We start from the raw sequence: 14,462 nt of genomic DNA, 5'->3' as shown, positions 1-14,462 counted from the left end.
AAAGCTTTCTGGAGCCTGGGTTGCAAGGGTTATGTTTTCTTTTTTTATTGGCTCACTTTTATGAATTTTCAGCTGAAAAATCAAGTTAGTACTATTATGCAAGGGCAAACATGATGAAGTTATAGGAAGCTTCAAGCTAGCTGTCCATGTCTCTAGGTCTGACTCTTCTCTGGATAGGGAGGAATCCAGTATCCGTACACAGTCCAACTCCCTGTGGAGACCCGAGGCAAAGTTTAAGGCTAATCTGCAACTAGAGAACTAAAACATTTCAAGCGGCCCGCACAGGACTACAGCTCGGAGCCTCGATCTCCCCTTTTATTACTGAGTATAGTGGGCACTGATCAAATAAACAGAAAATTGCCAGCGTTCAAAACAAGTTTTCTGAATGGATTAATGAAGTGATGACTAATATGAGAACTACCGAAAGAAGATGGAGGTGTTTTTAATCATATTGCTAACAGTATCCTGCACACAGAGAGGTGTTGATTGAATATTTGTTGTTGCCAATAAAAAAGTCACCAGGCAAACAAAACAAGGTAAAATTTTATAAGGGAAATCTTTATCTGGCCCAATAAAGTCTCCACACACAAAAGAAGTATTAAATCAATTCAGTATTAAAAAATATGTAAGATCCTCAACATCATTAGTAATTAAGGAATTGTACATCAAAACCACAATAAGAGGTGACTGCACCCCACAAGAATGTATATACCCAAAAAGACAGACAATAACAAGAGTTGGTTCTGGAGAAACTGGAACCCTCATGCAGTATAGGTGGTATTACAAGATGCAGCCTCTTTGGGAAACAGTCTGTCAATTCCTCAAAAGGTTAAACATAGTTACCATATGACCCAGCAATTTCACTCCTAGGTTATACCCAAGAAAACTGAAAGCACATATCCACACAAAAACCTGTATACAAATATTCATAGCAGAATTATTCGTAATAGTCAAAAAGTAGAAACTTCCAAAATGCCCGTCAACTGATGAATGGATAAACAAAATTTGGTATTATCAATAGAATGGAATATCATTCAGCCATAAAAAAGAAGTACTAACACTTCATTTATACAACATAGATAAACCCTTGAAAACATGCTAAGTGAAAGCCAGTCATAATCTGTTCCATTCATATGACATGGCAAATTTATAGAGACAGCAAGTAGATTTAGTGTTTGCCAGAGGCTCAGAAGAGGGGAAAATGGAGAGTGATTGCTAATAGTCTCGATGAGATTTCTTTTTGGGATGATGAAAATATTCTGGAATTACATAGTAATGATGGTCATACAGCTCTGAATATACTAAAAATAACCTATCTGCATACCTTAAAAGGGTGAATCTTATAGTATGTGAATTATAACTCAATAAAGCTGTTGTTTTAAAAAATGTAACTGAAATGTTCCCACTATGATTAATTACTCACTGCATACAGATTGGAAGATATAACAAAGACTACTTTTTAGAGTAACATGGTGATGCCTTAATGAATCCCCCAGAAACAAAACAACTTTGCCAGAAAGTATATTTATAAAAATTCTTAAGTCACAAGAAGTGTTTGAGTGAGTAGTGTACTTTCTGTTTTTCCATGTGACTACTTCTCTAAACTGTAAGCTCCTTGAGGACAGCGATTGAGGCATTTATCGCTATCATCAGCCTACCAGAACACCGCTCAAAAGCAAGCATTCAATAAATGCGTACTGAAGGAAGAAGTCACACAACACAGGGCTATCTGCTGCTTTCAAGAAGTAATTCTATATATACATTTACACATAACTGAGCTTTAAAGATGAGAGGGTTGAGAAAGCTTTTGAGGAGATGGCATTTCAGCACAGTCCAGAAGAATAACAGCTTTTAGTATAGTGAGAAAGAAAAAGATGCCAAGTGGAGATAACAGCTCATGAGAAAAAGCATAAGTACAGACAGGTAATATACACTGTATGTTCAACAAATTGCTAGTAACTGGATTTAGAGGGAGCATGGAGGAGATGAGCTAAGGCATTTTACTACAACCTATGTCTAGACTTGATTCAACGAAGACTGGTGAATCACTAAGGTTTTTAACAGGGATGTGAAAATTTAAAACTAATTTAGGAATGTTATTCTAGAAACAACATGAAAATAGAAAGAAAATGCTATAATCAAAGGGGTCAATTAAAGAGCCTACTGCAATAGCTGAGGTGAAAATAAGGTAAGGATGAACTAGATGGCAAATGTAACTTGGATATTAACAGAGAAAAGAAAAAGGTAAATAAGCAAGTCAGATGGGCAATAGGGATTTGTTTCTGACAAGGCACAGAATCCCAGGAATATACAATCTAAAGATTACACAAGATTTGTAATAGATATATAAACATATATGTGTGTATGACAATGTAATAACAGGAGCTATAAGAAATACAAATAAGAGCTATGAGACTGTGTTTTTTCTATTTCACTATACATCAAATTCTTACCTTTAAATTTTTAAATGCACTAAACTTTAACTAAAAATCACCACTTACCTGTACTTCTCTGACAACCTGCAAACAATCAGGCAAGGAGAAGCCAATAGGTAGACCAACTTTAGCTGGTGTTTTGAATTTGTCTCCTATCTTAAATGGGACATCATCAAGGTAACTGAAAGTCCCTACAATCAAAAATAAAGTAGAAAATATCAGCAAAAACTTTATTATTTGCTTTGCTATACGCTTATGTCTAGGATACAACATTAATTTATGCTATCCTAAGACTAGAAGTTACAGAGTTCCCACTCTGACTGCTTACCTTCTCCTGATCCTAGCTCTCTAAGGAGGAAATCCTACTTAATCTCATTAGGGTTTTATTTTCAATTATACTTAGTGTAAAAGCCAAAGTACAGTGGCCTAAAAGGCCTCCCCAGTGCTCACAAGCTCTCTGCCCTCAACTCCTAAGAGTCACCTCCTGGCTCACTGCACTTAGTCAGTGATCCTCTGTTCCTCGATGATAACTGGGTCAAACCCACATCAAAAATTCTGCACTGGTTGCTCCCTCTATCTGGAATGTTCTTCCCTCAAATATTCACCTTGACCTCCTTCAAGTCTTTGCTCAAATGTCACTTTCTCAGTGAGGCTTACCTTGACCACCCTATTTAAAATTACTACCCCAACCTTACCTCAATACTCCCATGGCACTTGTTACCTTCTAACATATTACATAATTCACTTATAAGTTATTGTCTGTCATGCCCAATGGAATGAAAGCTCCTTGCAGGCAAGTATTTAAGTCTATTTTATTCTGATGTAGTCTCGTTTGAGACTGATGTAGTCTCAAAACCTACAGCATTCCCTGGCACATATTAGGCATTTAGTAATACTGCTGCATTGATGACAGACTCCACAAAAGAACCGCCTTGATTAAGGATTTCTCTACTTTAGTAAGAATCAGTTTTTAATTAATACAAAGAATTACTCTAGATTTTTGTTTTTAAGACTACATTCTGGAGCAGACGTGGAAATATTTAAGAAGCACAACACTTACAAAAAAAAGGAAAACCAAACAACACCATGGCAATCAGAATAGGATTATCAGGAGACAAAACTGAACTGCTTTAATTCCCTAAAGGTTCTCTGCCTATCACAGCTGAATAATACAGAAAGACTGCGACATCATCACTGATTTACAGGGTCAGACAAAATAAGAGTGGCTCCTGTATATGACTCTCACTAACTATACACTCCAAACGGAACCATGGTTTCTCTTCTGGACCAGGTTTGGGCTCACTCATTGGCAGAACCATCACAGACAATGAAACATAGTTGATAAAATTAACTTCCTTTTTGAATATTAGCAGCTACTAAAATAAGGCTTACTTCTGGGCCTCCTATTAGTGTATTTTCTTGAGTGCTCATGGACACAATAAAAGACAATTTTATACCTCTACCATGAAGATGACTTCTTTCCCTTCTAAAAACTCTATAAAGACTGACCAAGGTCAACATATACTTGTAACCTTGTCATCATTCCCAATACTGAAGCAGATCTTGCTCTGATGTACTGGAAACCCTCCCTAAGGAAGAAGGCCCCTATTCCTACCCTTGGGGTCAGGGGGTTTCTCTTTTCCATGTAACTTCAAAACATTTTAAGTATTTCTCAATCAGCTATCAAATTAAATCCGTAACTGTGTACAATTTAATAATTTTGGGGGGCATAACCATAATTATTAACAGCAGGAAAATTTCCAAGTTAGTCATATCTTTGTATGACTAACTGGCAATGCCTGTCACGTTCCCATTCTTATTTACTTGATTAATAATTTCTAGTCCTTTGAGAACAACTCCGTTCTCACTCTCAGGACACCTAGTTCACAAATTACCACCTCAGGTCTTACCACTCTGTATTGTTAATAGTTTGTTTCCTTATACTCTTCCCTAGAGACTGGGCGAGAATTCCAGTATTCCTTAATAAGGGATAAATGTTTCATATTTATATTCCCCCAAGCTCAGCATAATGTCTGGCAGACGAGATGTGCTCAGTAAGTAAAGAACAAATAAAGAAGATGTGGTCTTACACTTCTTTTGTATTTAACTCTAACCCCCACACTAATTCACATTTAATTAATATTTATTAAAATTCAAAATTATCTACCTAAAATGGCAAGGCAGGTCATGAAAATGTTTTAACAGAGTACTTATGCAAGATACAAGCACATTTCTAAGATTCTGGACAAAGTCACAAAAATGTACCAGGTGCCAAAAACAAAAAACTTATCAGATACCATCACAGCTTGCCAACAAAACTAAGTGTTGATTATAACACTAAAACCTTCTGCCACTTATAAAATGCTTTATGTTACAGAAATTAGAAGCAAAGCTGTTTCCAATTTTATTTTATTTTTTAAATAAATTTTATTGGGGAACAGTGTGTGTTTCTCCAGGGTCCAACAGCTCCAAGTCATTGTCCTTCAATCTAGTTGTGGAGGGCACAGCTCAGCTCCAAGTCCAGTCGCCGTTTTCAATCTTTAGTTGCAGGGGCGCAGCCCACCATCCCATGTGGGAATTGAACCGGCAACCTTCTTGTTAAGAGATCGGGCTCTAACCAATTGAGCCATCCGGCCACCCCAAGCTCTTTCAAAGGTTAAAGAATTCTTATCTGTCTTCCATGAAAACAGGTGCTGACGTGTTACTAAAAGTTAGATTCCAGCTTTGGCTAGTACCCTGATTAACTGGAAACAAAGCTGAAATTAGCACTTTCTAAGAAGCACTGGAAAGAATACATTCAAGTTTTTAAAAAATCACAAAATAAGACTTTTAAGGAAATTTTAAGTATACATTCAAAGTAGGTTATACGTTACACACATACTACAAAAAATCCTATCCATAGTAACATAAGGATATATGATATACACATATAAGAAAAGCTATCCACATTAATACTAATAAAATTTTCTTAAATTACAATTCTATTATAGATCGGTAGTGGGGAATTGAGAGGAAAACTATCCATAAAAAAGTACTATACATAAGCTATCTGAGCCAAATGGGTATATCTTTCAAGAAAGGTGTTCAGTTTCCTTGCCTACCTTTCAATTAGGAATCTATGACCGTTTTGGACACACTGTGACGACTTTAATATTCTATAAATGGAACTAGGCCCTGGCTTAGGGACAGACAAGATCAAGTAGACCACCTTTAAAACAACTGCTGTTTCCCTACATTAGCACCAGTCACAGGTATCTGCTTTAAAAAGCAGTTTCATTTCACGAACAAAGCCAATGCCCAGGTGACTTAGCACATCCCCTAACCTTCCCTAAATCCTTTAAACTTTGGTAACAGGTATTGAGCAGTTGTGTGATTACTGGGAGGAGGGGTAAGGATAAAGAGCAAAAAAGCATTTAAAGAAATGGCAACAAAAAAACAACCTTTTGAATAATGGACAAATACTACCACCAGTATAATTAATCATGATGCTGTGAGGATTACAAAGAATATTTGCAAATATAACCAACTATGCCTTAGGAACTATTCATTTTCATCCAACACATCAGAATATCTGATAAACACATCAATTCCTCTTGTTTCACAATACATTTTATTTTTAAAATAGATTCAATTAAAAACTCAATCAAATTGTTAGCATTGTGGCTAACAATTTCCTGGCTCACCCCAAATACATTTTGGTTTCAGTCTTTATTACTGAAAATCTTTCTTAAATGTCTGAGCCCATCTTCCTCTATTCAGTTTAGAAGGAGTATCTCTGCTGACTGGCTGGTGGCCGTTCCTGAAGCCAGGTTCTGCACATCGCTTTGCATTAAGCCGTGCTAGGTGGTGGAAGAGCCTGGGCTGCCTGTGGAATGACTCAGGATACATTCTGGGAAGGCTGCGTTCTGTTTTCTTTCTTTCTAAACTGCTAATGTGCTTATGATCTTGTGACCTGCCTGTTTTTCTGGGGGGTGCGGGGTGGAAGGTACAATTCCATACGGGGGAGAAATTCCTAATAGAAGGTAGCAAATGTATTATGCTTAATTCAGGTTTTATTGTTAATTCTAGTTAAGGATTCAAACTGAAGTCTTTGGAAAAGGCTATATCAAACTTAAAGTTAAGTGAAAAATTGTAATTCCATGATTGGGTATCACTACCTTAAAGCCTAAATTGGATAACACTTGCAAGATCGATTAGACAGATACACAGACAGATCAGACAGACACACACACACAAATACACACAATATTGCATAGAGATGTGCTAATAAATATGAAGAAAACGTTACTCAGACCCTAATTACAAAAACAAGCCAAGTAACCCACAAAATGAGCTTTTTAATATACAATGTTTGGCATTCGATCACAAAGAAGAAAATGTGATCCATTAAGAGATGAACCAGTCATCTGACCCAAATCCAGGAACGGCCAAGATACTGGATTAGAGAGCTTCAAAATGACTATAATAAAAATGTTAAAGGATCTAATGGAAAAGGTGAACATGTGTGAGCAGATGGGGAATTTCAACAAAGATGGACATATAGAGACAACTGGAAATGCTAGAAATGAAAAATGCAGTATCAGAAGAAAATTTTGATAGTTCGTAAGCCAGGCCATGTGCTAATCAGAAGACAATGCTCAGCAGAGGAAAGAATCCGAGAACTTGAAGTTAGGTAAAAAGAAATTAACTGAATTGAAATACAGAGAAAAAAAGCGGAAAGAAATGGAACAGAGCCTTAAGAGATCTCTGGAACATTATCAAATAATCTAATGCATATGTGATTGGAGTTTCAAAAAGATAAGAGACAATGGAGCAGAAGAAATGTGATAAGAGGTAAAGGCTGAAAATTTTCTAAAAGTGATTTAAAAAAAAAAAAATCAACCCACAGATCCAAGATGTTTACCTAACTCGGAGCAGGATAAATACATAGAAAATCACACCAAAGCATATCACAGTCAAAATGTTGAAAAGATAAAAAAAGAGAAAATCTTGAAAGTAGAGGAACGCCATGTTACATAGAGGAGAGCAATGATTAAATGATGGCCAACTTCTCTACACTGTAAAGCATTTTAACAGACCAATGTTTGAAACCTTTTCTATAATATAAAATGCCTTTTTCTATCACTCAGCATAAAAAGTATTTCAGTATCTTAGTCAAAATTAAACCAAGGACAAAATAAACCTCTTCAGAAGATAGCCAAACGATCATAAATAGGACAGGTTGGCCTATCAAAGAAGGGAGTTTACCTATTATTAAGTCCAATTATAGAGACATGTTTTCTTAAATTAGAATCTCAAGATGTTTCCAGATATTAAGAGTATTTATTTGTGAAATATTTTTTTAAGTCCTTTAAAAATCACTTTTGGAAAATAACTTTTTCCTCAGATGAAACGAGTGAAAAAATGAGTTAAAAATTAAAGAGGATTGACATTTTAAAGCACCAGGATCCAAGAAAGACCTGATTTAAACTAAGTCAAGAGTTTGCAATTTACATAATATAAGGACAATATTTTCAAACATCTCTGAGAAATTACTGTTTATATCTCTCATTATGTTATTTAGGCATATATGGTTATTAGTGACAGTGGAAGAAGTTCAACCTCAGTTGGAAAGAATAAACTTGAGGGTAAATCAAATGAGTCATAAGGTAGCACAGCACAAGATCTAGTCAGCCCAAATATTTAAATAGAAAAAAAGCATTTTCATATCCAGTCACGAGAGCAGTTGTTACCTCCTTGTCCAAATCCCAAATGCCCTAGAAGACTTACACACACATATACACCCACTAACTCCCAATGGACCACTCAGAGAATATCTAATTTAGGGGGAACCAATCCACAGGCTCATAAGCTAGGCTATGCAAATCAGATACTCCCCTGACCAAAAGATACAAAAACTCTAGCTATATGATGCTAGCCACTTATGCTGAAAGATCAAGAAGCACCATAACTGGGGTGGCCATTTTTGGCCCCGTGCACTCTACCTACACAAGCAGGCCAAGACAGCAAATCCATGCATCAGAAGAATAAAAATGGAGCACATCTGCAGAGAAAAGCAGTGAGAAAAGGCTATTTATTTAGCTTTCAGAGAGAGAGGGGAAGTACTATACTAAGTAAGCCTAGGGTTTCTGGCTTTCTAATTTCAGCCTTGTAAGGCCAGGGGGAACTCAGATGCCTATAAGATTGCCTATTAAACATTCTCCAACTGTTTCCTTTAATTTCTATCACTTAAACTACAAGATATCTAAAAATAAGATTCTTGACTCTAAAAACCTAATAAAAGCCACTGAAACTCAAGTAGGAACTCAGCAAACTAAAGCAGAAGAAGCCAAAGAAAGAAAATCTTTTTCTCAAATTTTACTCAGGTAGAACGTTTCATTTAAACAATAAAATTTTGGTAGGAATGTAAGGAGATACAGGAAGTTCTTAAGTCTTTATTGATCAGATAACTTCAGAATTACAACCTTCTCTCTAAGTTGTTTAACTGGAACACATAACCTGGGGTCCAACTTATTTTCACTCCAATCAAAAAAGGAAGCTTTTCTTCTGAAATAAAATTAAGTTTAAATTTTTAATTTTTGCTATTTTCTGTCCCTAAGCCTTTCCTCTATCCTTGGCTCTGTCTTCTCTTTTCCCCTGAAAAAAGAGATGCAGAAGCAAAATTCAGATCTGCCTCTGTTACTAGCATTTGAATACAGTCATGGGTTGCTTAAAGATAGGGATACATTCTGAGATGCGCATGAAATCACTAGGTGATTTCATCACTGTATGAGTATCACAGATGCCATAAACCACTCCACAGCCAGGCTGTATGGTACAGCCTGTTGCTCCTAGGCTACAAACCTGTACCGCATGTTACTGTACTGAACACTGTAGGAAACTGTAACATAATAGTAAGTATTTGTCTATCTAAACATACCTAAACAGAAAAGGTACAATAAAAATATGGTATAAAAGATAGAAAATGGTACACCTGTATAGTGCACTTAGCATGAATGGAGCTTGCGGGACCGGCCGTTGCTCTGGGTGAGTCAGTGAGTGAGGGATGAGTGAATGTGAAGGCCGAGGACATCACTGTTCACTACTGACGACTTACAAAGTCGACACTGTACACTTAGGCTACACTACATTTAAAATATTTTCTTTCTTTAATAAATTGACCTTAGCTTACTGTAATTTTAGCTTTATAAACTTTTTTAACTTTTCAACTCTCTTATAACATTTAGCTTAAACCAGCTATATAAAAATATTTTATTTATATCCTTATTCTATAAGCTTTTTTCTATTTTTAAATTATTTTCTTTTTTACTTTTTACTTTTGTTTGTTAAAACCCAAGACCCAAACACACACATTAGCCTAGGCCTGCACGGGGTCAGGAGCAGCAATGTCAGTCTTCCACCTCCACAACTTGTCCCGCTGGGCCTTCCGGGGCAATCACACACACCCCACTGGCATCTCCCATGATAACAATGCCTCTTTGTGCAACACCTCCTGAAGAATCTGCCACGGGCTCTTCTTAAGGAGGTGTCACTCTTTTCAGAATATGTCCATGGTGGTTTGCTTTATTGGTTTCTTTTTCATCACAGATTTGCTTGTAAGCAGATAATGCACCATAAACATTCCTCTTAATGAAAACCTTTCGGTGCTGGAGTCCATGTTTTCAAACTTTTTAAGGAGCTTGTGGAAGTCTGCAAAAGCCTCTGCTAAACCCTTCACTGAGAATTTTCTTGGGGACGGGGGCCTTCTTTTTCTTCTCCTGCAGTTTCCCATTCTCTTGCCTCTTCTTCAGCTGTGTGTTCCTGTTCCAGTTGCAACAACACCTCATTAGTCAATTCCTCAGGAACCACCTCCAGGAGCTCCTCCTTCACCCACACCCAGGTTCAAGTTGTTTGCCATCTCAACCACAGCCTTGTTGACTTTCGCAGCCTCCTCATGCTTGGCCAGTCCTCTGAAGTCATAGATGAACCTCTTGAGTGTCTTCCCGAAGATGCCATTCATACACTCCTGGTGACATCACCCCAAGCCCAAGCAAGGTCCTTGGTGCTGTCATAGATGCTGCAATCCTTCCAGAATTGCATATGTCTTCCTCAGTTGCAGCAATAGCCTGGGCAAAGGTCCTCCTCAGGCAGTAGGTCTTACAAGAGGCTATAACTCCTTAATCCATTGGTTGGATCAAAGAGGTGGTGTTTGGAGGGAGAAACCACAGTGATGTTGGGATGAAGATCACCAGTAAAGAGGATGTCGAGAGCACTGTCAGAAGGTATGTCACTGTGCAAACAGCACTTCCCCATTTTGCTGGCACAGAAATCCAGGAGGGCATCTTGGAAGAGGAGCTTGGTCACCCATGACTTTTCACAGTATACTGACTGGCAGTGTATGCTTATGGAGTCGCGTGAAAGCCCTGGGGGTCTCACTGTATCAGATCATAAAGGGTTTCAATTTAGTTTGCAACCCTGCCCCCAAAGAAGACTGTTGCCTGTCCTTAAAAGCCTTGAAACCGGGCATTGACTTGGCCTCCTAAATGGATGAAAGTCCTTTCGGGCATCTGTTTCCAGAATAGGGAGGTTTCATCCATATTGAGTATCTGCTCTGGAAAGTAATTTCCTCCACAATCAGCAAATCTAGAGTTCCCAATAAGTCTTCAGCTGTCTTCACATCAGCACTCTGATCATTCATTTTTTCATTATATAATGAATAACAATTCTTGAATTGTTAAACCACCCAGATTTAGCAGTAAACTCAACATTGTAGTTGAGTCCAGCCTTTTCTTTCATCATTGCAAGCAAACTTTTTGCTTTGGTCATGACCATTATAGTGCCGAGAGGGATATGCTTCTGTGCCTGGTCTTCAATCCAGGTCATTGGAAGTTTCTCCATGTCTGACGTAGGCCCTTCTCAATTTTTGCTAGTCTCATTGCCTTCAATGAAGCAGAGCCTTTAAAAGCTTTTATCACTCTGTTCTTGTTCTTAAAGATTGTAGCTATGTTAGAATGAGACAGGCCTGACTGGTGAGCAACAACCATCACTGATTTTCCACCTTCATAATCCTTGATCACTCTTAATTTCATTATCAGATCAATGACTCAGTGTGGCCTCTTACTGGCAACATTAAAAGTGGATTTTTGTCTACTTAGGGGCCATGATGAGCAAAACAACATGAGATTAAATCAAGCACAAGAGAAAATTATGCAATCAAGAGATGCCCTCAGCATGAGATGTATGAGGCTGCTGCCACATAACACAGCACAGTTTTATAGCAAACTTTTAAAAATATAAATACAGTACATTCTAAAATAACGATTAAAAGTATAGTATAATAAATACATAAAGCAGTAACAGTCGTTTACTATCATTATCAAGTATTATGTACTCTACATAATTATATGTGCTGTACTTTTATACAACTGGCAGCACAGGTTTGTTTACACCAGAATCGCCACAAATGAGAAATGCACTGTTATGCTATGATGTCATAATGGCTATGACATCACTAGGCGATAGGAATTTTTCAGCTCCATTATAATTTTATGGGACCACCATCCTATATTCGGTCTGTTGTTAACCAAAACGTCGTTATGTAGTGCATTACTGTAGTCTGAAAGGGCTCTGTAATAATCCTTAAATAGAATATAACTTACCTGGAAGATGTGATGCCTGACCTGTTACATACAATGCAAATTCCGGAGTTTGAATGACTTAACTCCAAAGGATTTAACAAAATATATGCAAGTAATGTAAGTACATGCACAATGGCGATCAACATATGAAAGCTGCTGTAGAAAACATATAAGCAAGTTAAAAGCACAGTGACTGGTGCACGGCCCTGACTCAGCTGAGTGATACCATCAACCAACCATTTGTAGATCAGAAGAGCAGATTCACAAGTTGCCAAGCAGTCTAGCAAATCATTCTTAGCATGACATGATTTTTTAAATGAAGATCAATTTCAAAACCCCTTTTATAATAATTGTGTTACTTGGACATTTCTGATGTTGAATTCTTATTGTATAAAAAGAAGGTCTAATTATAACTTCTTAGGTACCACCATTCCTCCCATATACAGAAAATAAAGTTTTTTAATCTATTCTACTTTGGAAGGTCACACCTTAGAAAAAGAGAAACTATTAGTCTCTAATGCAAAATTGTAATTACTACTAATGGTACTTCTGTAATATACTGATCTACTGATCATGGTTTATTTATAGGATATTACTTCCTTTGATGGGAGGAGGGCCTAAACCAAAACATTATTTACTAAAGGCTTAGAATTTTTCACCTCTGAGATGGGAATTCTTATTCCCTTGGTGACTACAAAATATCACTATGGAACAACAAAAACAGGTAGGCTCCCTATCCATCTCTGGTAGTTTCAACTACAATAACCATAGAAGAACTACCTCAATATTAAAGTTATCTGAAATCCTATGGAATAGACATGCTATACTGTTGTACAATTTTATTTTTCTCAAGCTGCTCACTTAAATAAACAAAGGGGTACTTATAAATAATGCTAAGTGATTTCAAATTCTCTGATCAAATCATAACATAAAGCATGATATCTAACAGTCTACTTACCATGAAAATCTGCACCCAACTTCTTAGAAGCCATTTAGAACCTGAAAAACAAAGAAATATTTCTTAAGCTCATGATGCCTTGAGGAGATATAAACAAATCATTACAAGAAAATTTAAACTATAATAAGGAAACTAGAAGACCACACACAAGGAGCAGGTCAGTCCAAAAAGTCTCCAAGCAGAAAGGGGGAAAAATTAGTTTTCTAGAGATAAGTATTTCTGAAATCTTCATGTTCTGAAAAAAAAAATCAGAATAGCAAACTAGCCACTGACCAATTTACATACAAACTATCAAAGGAAAAAATTACTTATCTTCCTGATATAAACTACAAATATATCAATAGATTATGAAAAATATCCCATTTTATTGTTATGCAAATATAGACCTTTTACCAGCAATTAACTATAACTGTTAAGACTGAAATTTCTGAAGTGGAGAATGAATGACATACAACCTTTTGTACCATTTTAATTTTGTATAAAATTCAAAAAAATAAAGGGGGGGAACCTATAAAACCACACATCTAGCTTAATATTATCTTGGCACTTTCAGCCCTTTTATAAGTAGGTACAAAGTCTTTTCTTACACAAATAATCTGAGCTCTTCACCCAAAAGTTTATCTCCCTTGATATGGTGTTTATACCTTTTACTAACCTAAGATATAAGCAGAAAAAAATTAAAGGCTAACTATATGAATTTATGGTACGGTGTCTATTACCTGCATTATAGTATACTGCAAGACATAATACTGAAAATGATCTATCTTCCACTGTAAGTTTAAAACACAAAGTGAGAATATCACATCTATTATATCTTGTGAAAATTACTCAAAACAAAATCTGCACAGAATTTTTAAAGAAATTGACAAGCTGATTTTAAAATTTACATGGAAAGGCAAAGGAAATAGAATAGCCAAAACAATTTTGAAAAAGAACAAAGTTGGAGAACCACCTAACTTCAAGACTTACTATTAAGCTACAATAATTAAGACTGTGGCAATGGCGTAAGGATATTACATAGTCCAATGGATCAGAGTCCAGAAATAGACCCATCCACATATAGCCAACTGATTTTCAACAAAGGTGCAAAGGCAATTCAAAGGGGAAAGGACAGGCTTCTCAACAAATGGTGCCAGACATGCAGATGCAAAAAAGTAAACAAACCTTGATCCATACTTTGTACCATATATAAAAATATTAACTCAGGGGAATGGGAAGATTATCGCTAAAGGCTACAGGGTTTCTTTTTGGGGTGATGAAAATGTTCTAAAAGTGACTGTGGTGATGACTGCACAATGTCACATACAAAAAGCCACTGACTTGTACATTTTAAGTGTGTGTGAATTGTGTGTGATATACTGATACACCAAAACACCACGGACGCTCTCAACTGCATCATGGTAAATGAAAGAACCCAAACTCAAAAGGTTAACATACCATGTGATTCCATTT

General features: G+C 36.6%; 1 protein-coding gene across 7 annotated transcripts in view; it reads right to left on the bottom strand.

Moving 5' to 3' along the window:
• UBAP1 (ubiquitin associated protein 1) overlaps window positions 1-14,462 on the bottom strand; it is a 53,668-nt gene that overhangs the window by 11,765 nt on the left and 27,441 nt on the right. For 4 of the 7 annotated variants that reach the window (XM_081066125.1, XM_081066129.1, XM_081066124.1 and 1 more), the window contains 2 exons: window positions 13,011-13,051; window positions 2,502-2,626 (listed from right to left, as the gene is read on the bottom strand). In XM_081066125.1, the coding sequence (XP_080922251.1) occupies window positions 2,502-2,626; window positions 13,011-13,044 (159 nt within the window). In that variant the 5' untranslated portion in view covers window positions 13,045-13,051. Of the gene's footprint in view, window positions 1-2,501; window positions 2,836-13,010; window positions 13,052-14,462 lie in introns of those variants that run through there. The other 3 variants (XM_081066127.1, XM_081066126.1, XM_081066123.1) reach the window with 2 other exon arrangements.

The sequence above is a fragment of the Rhinolophus hipposideros genome, assembly GCF_964194185.1.
Source record: "Rhinolophus hipposideros genome assembly, chromosome: 11".
NCBI lineage: Eukaryota > Metazoa > Chordata > Mammalia > Chiroptera > Rhinolophidae > Rhinolophus > Rhinolophus hipposideros.
This window is presented reverse-complemented; position numbering and strand designations above follow the sequence as displayed.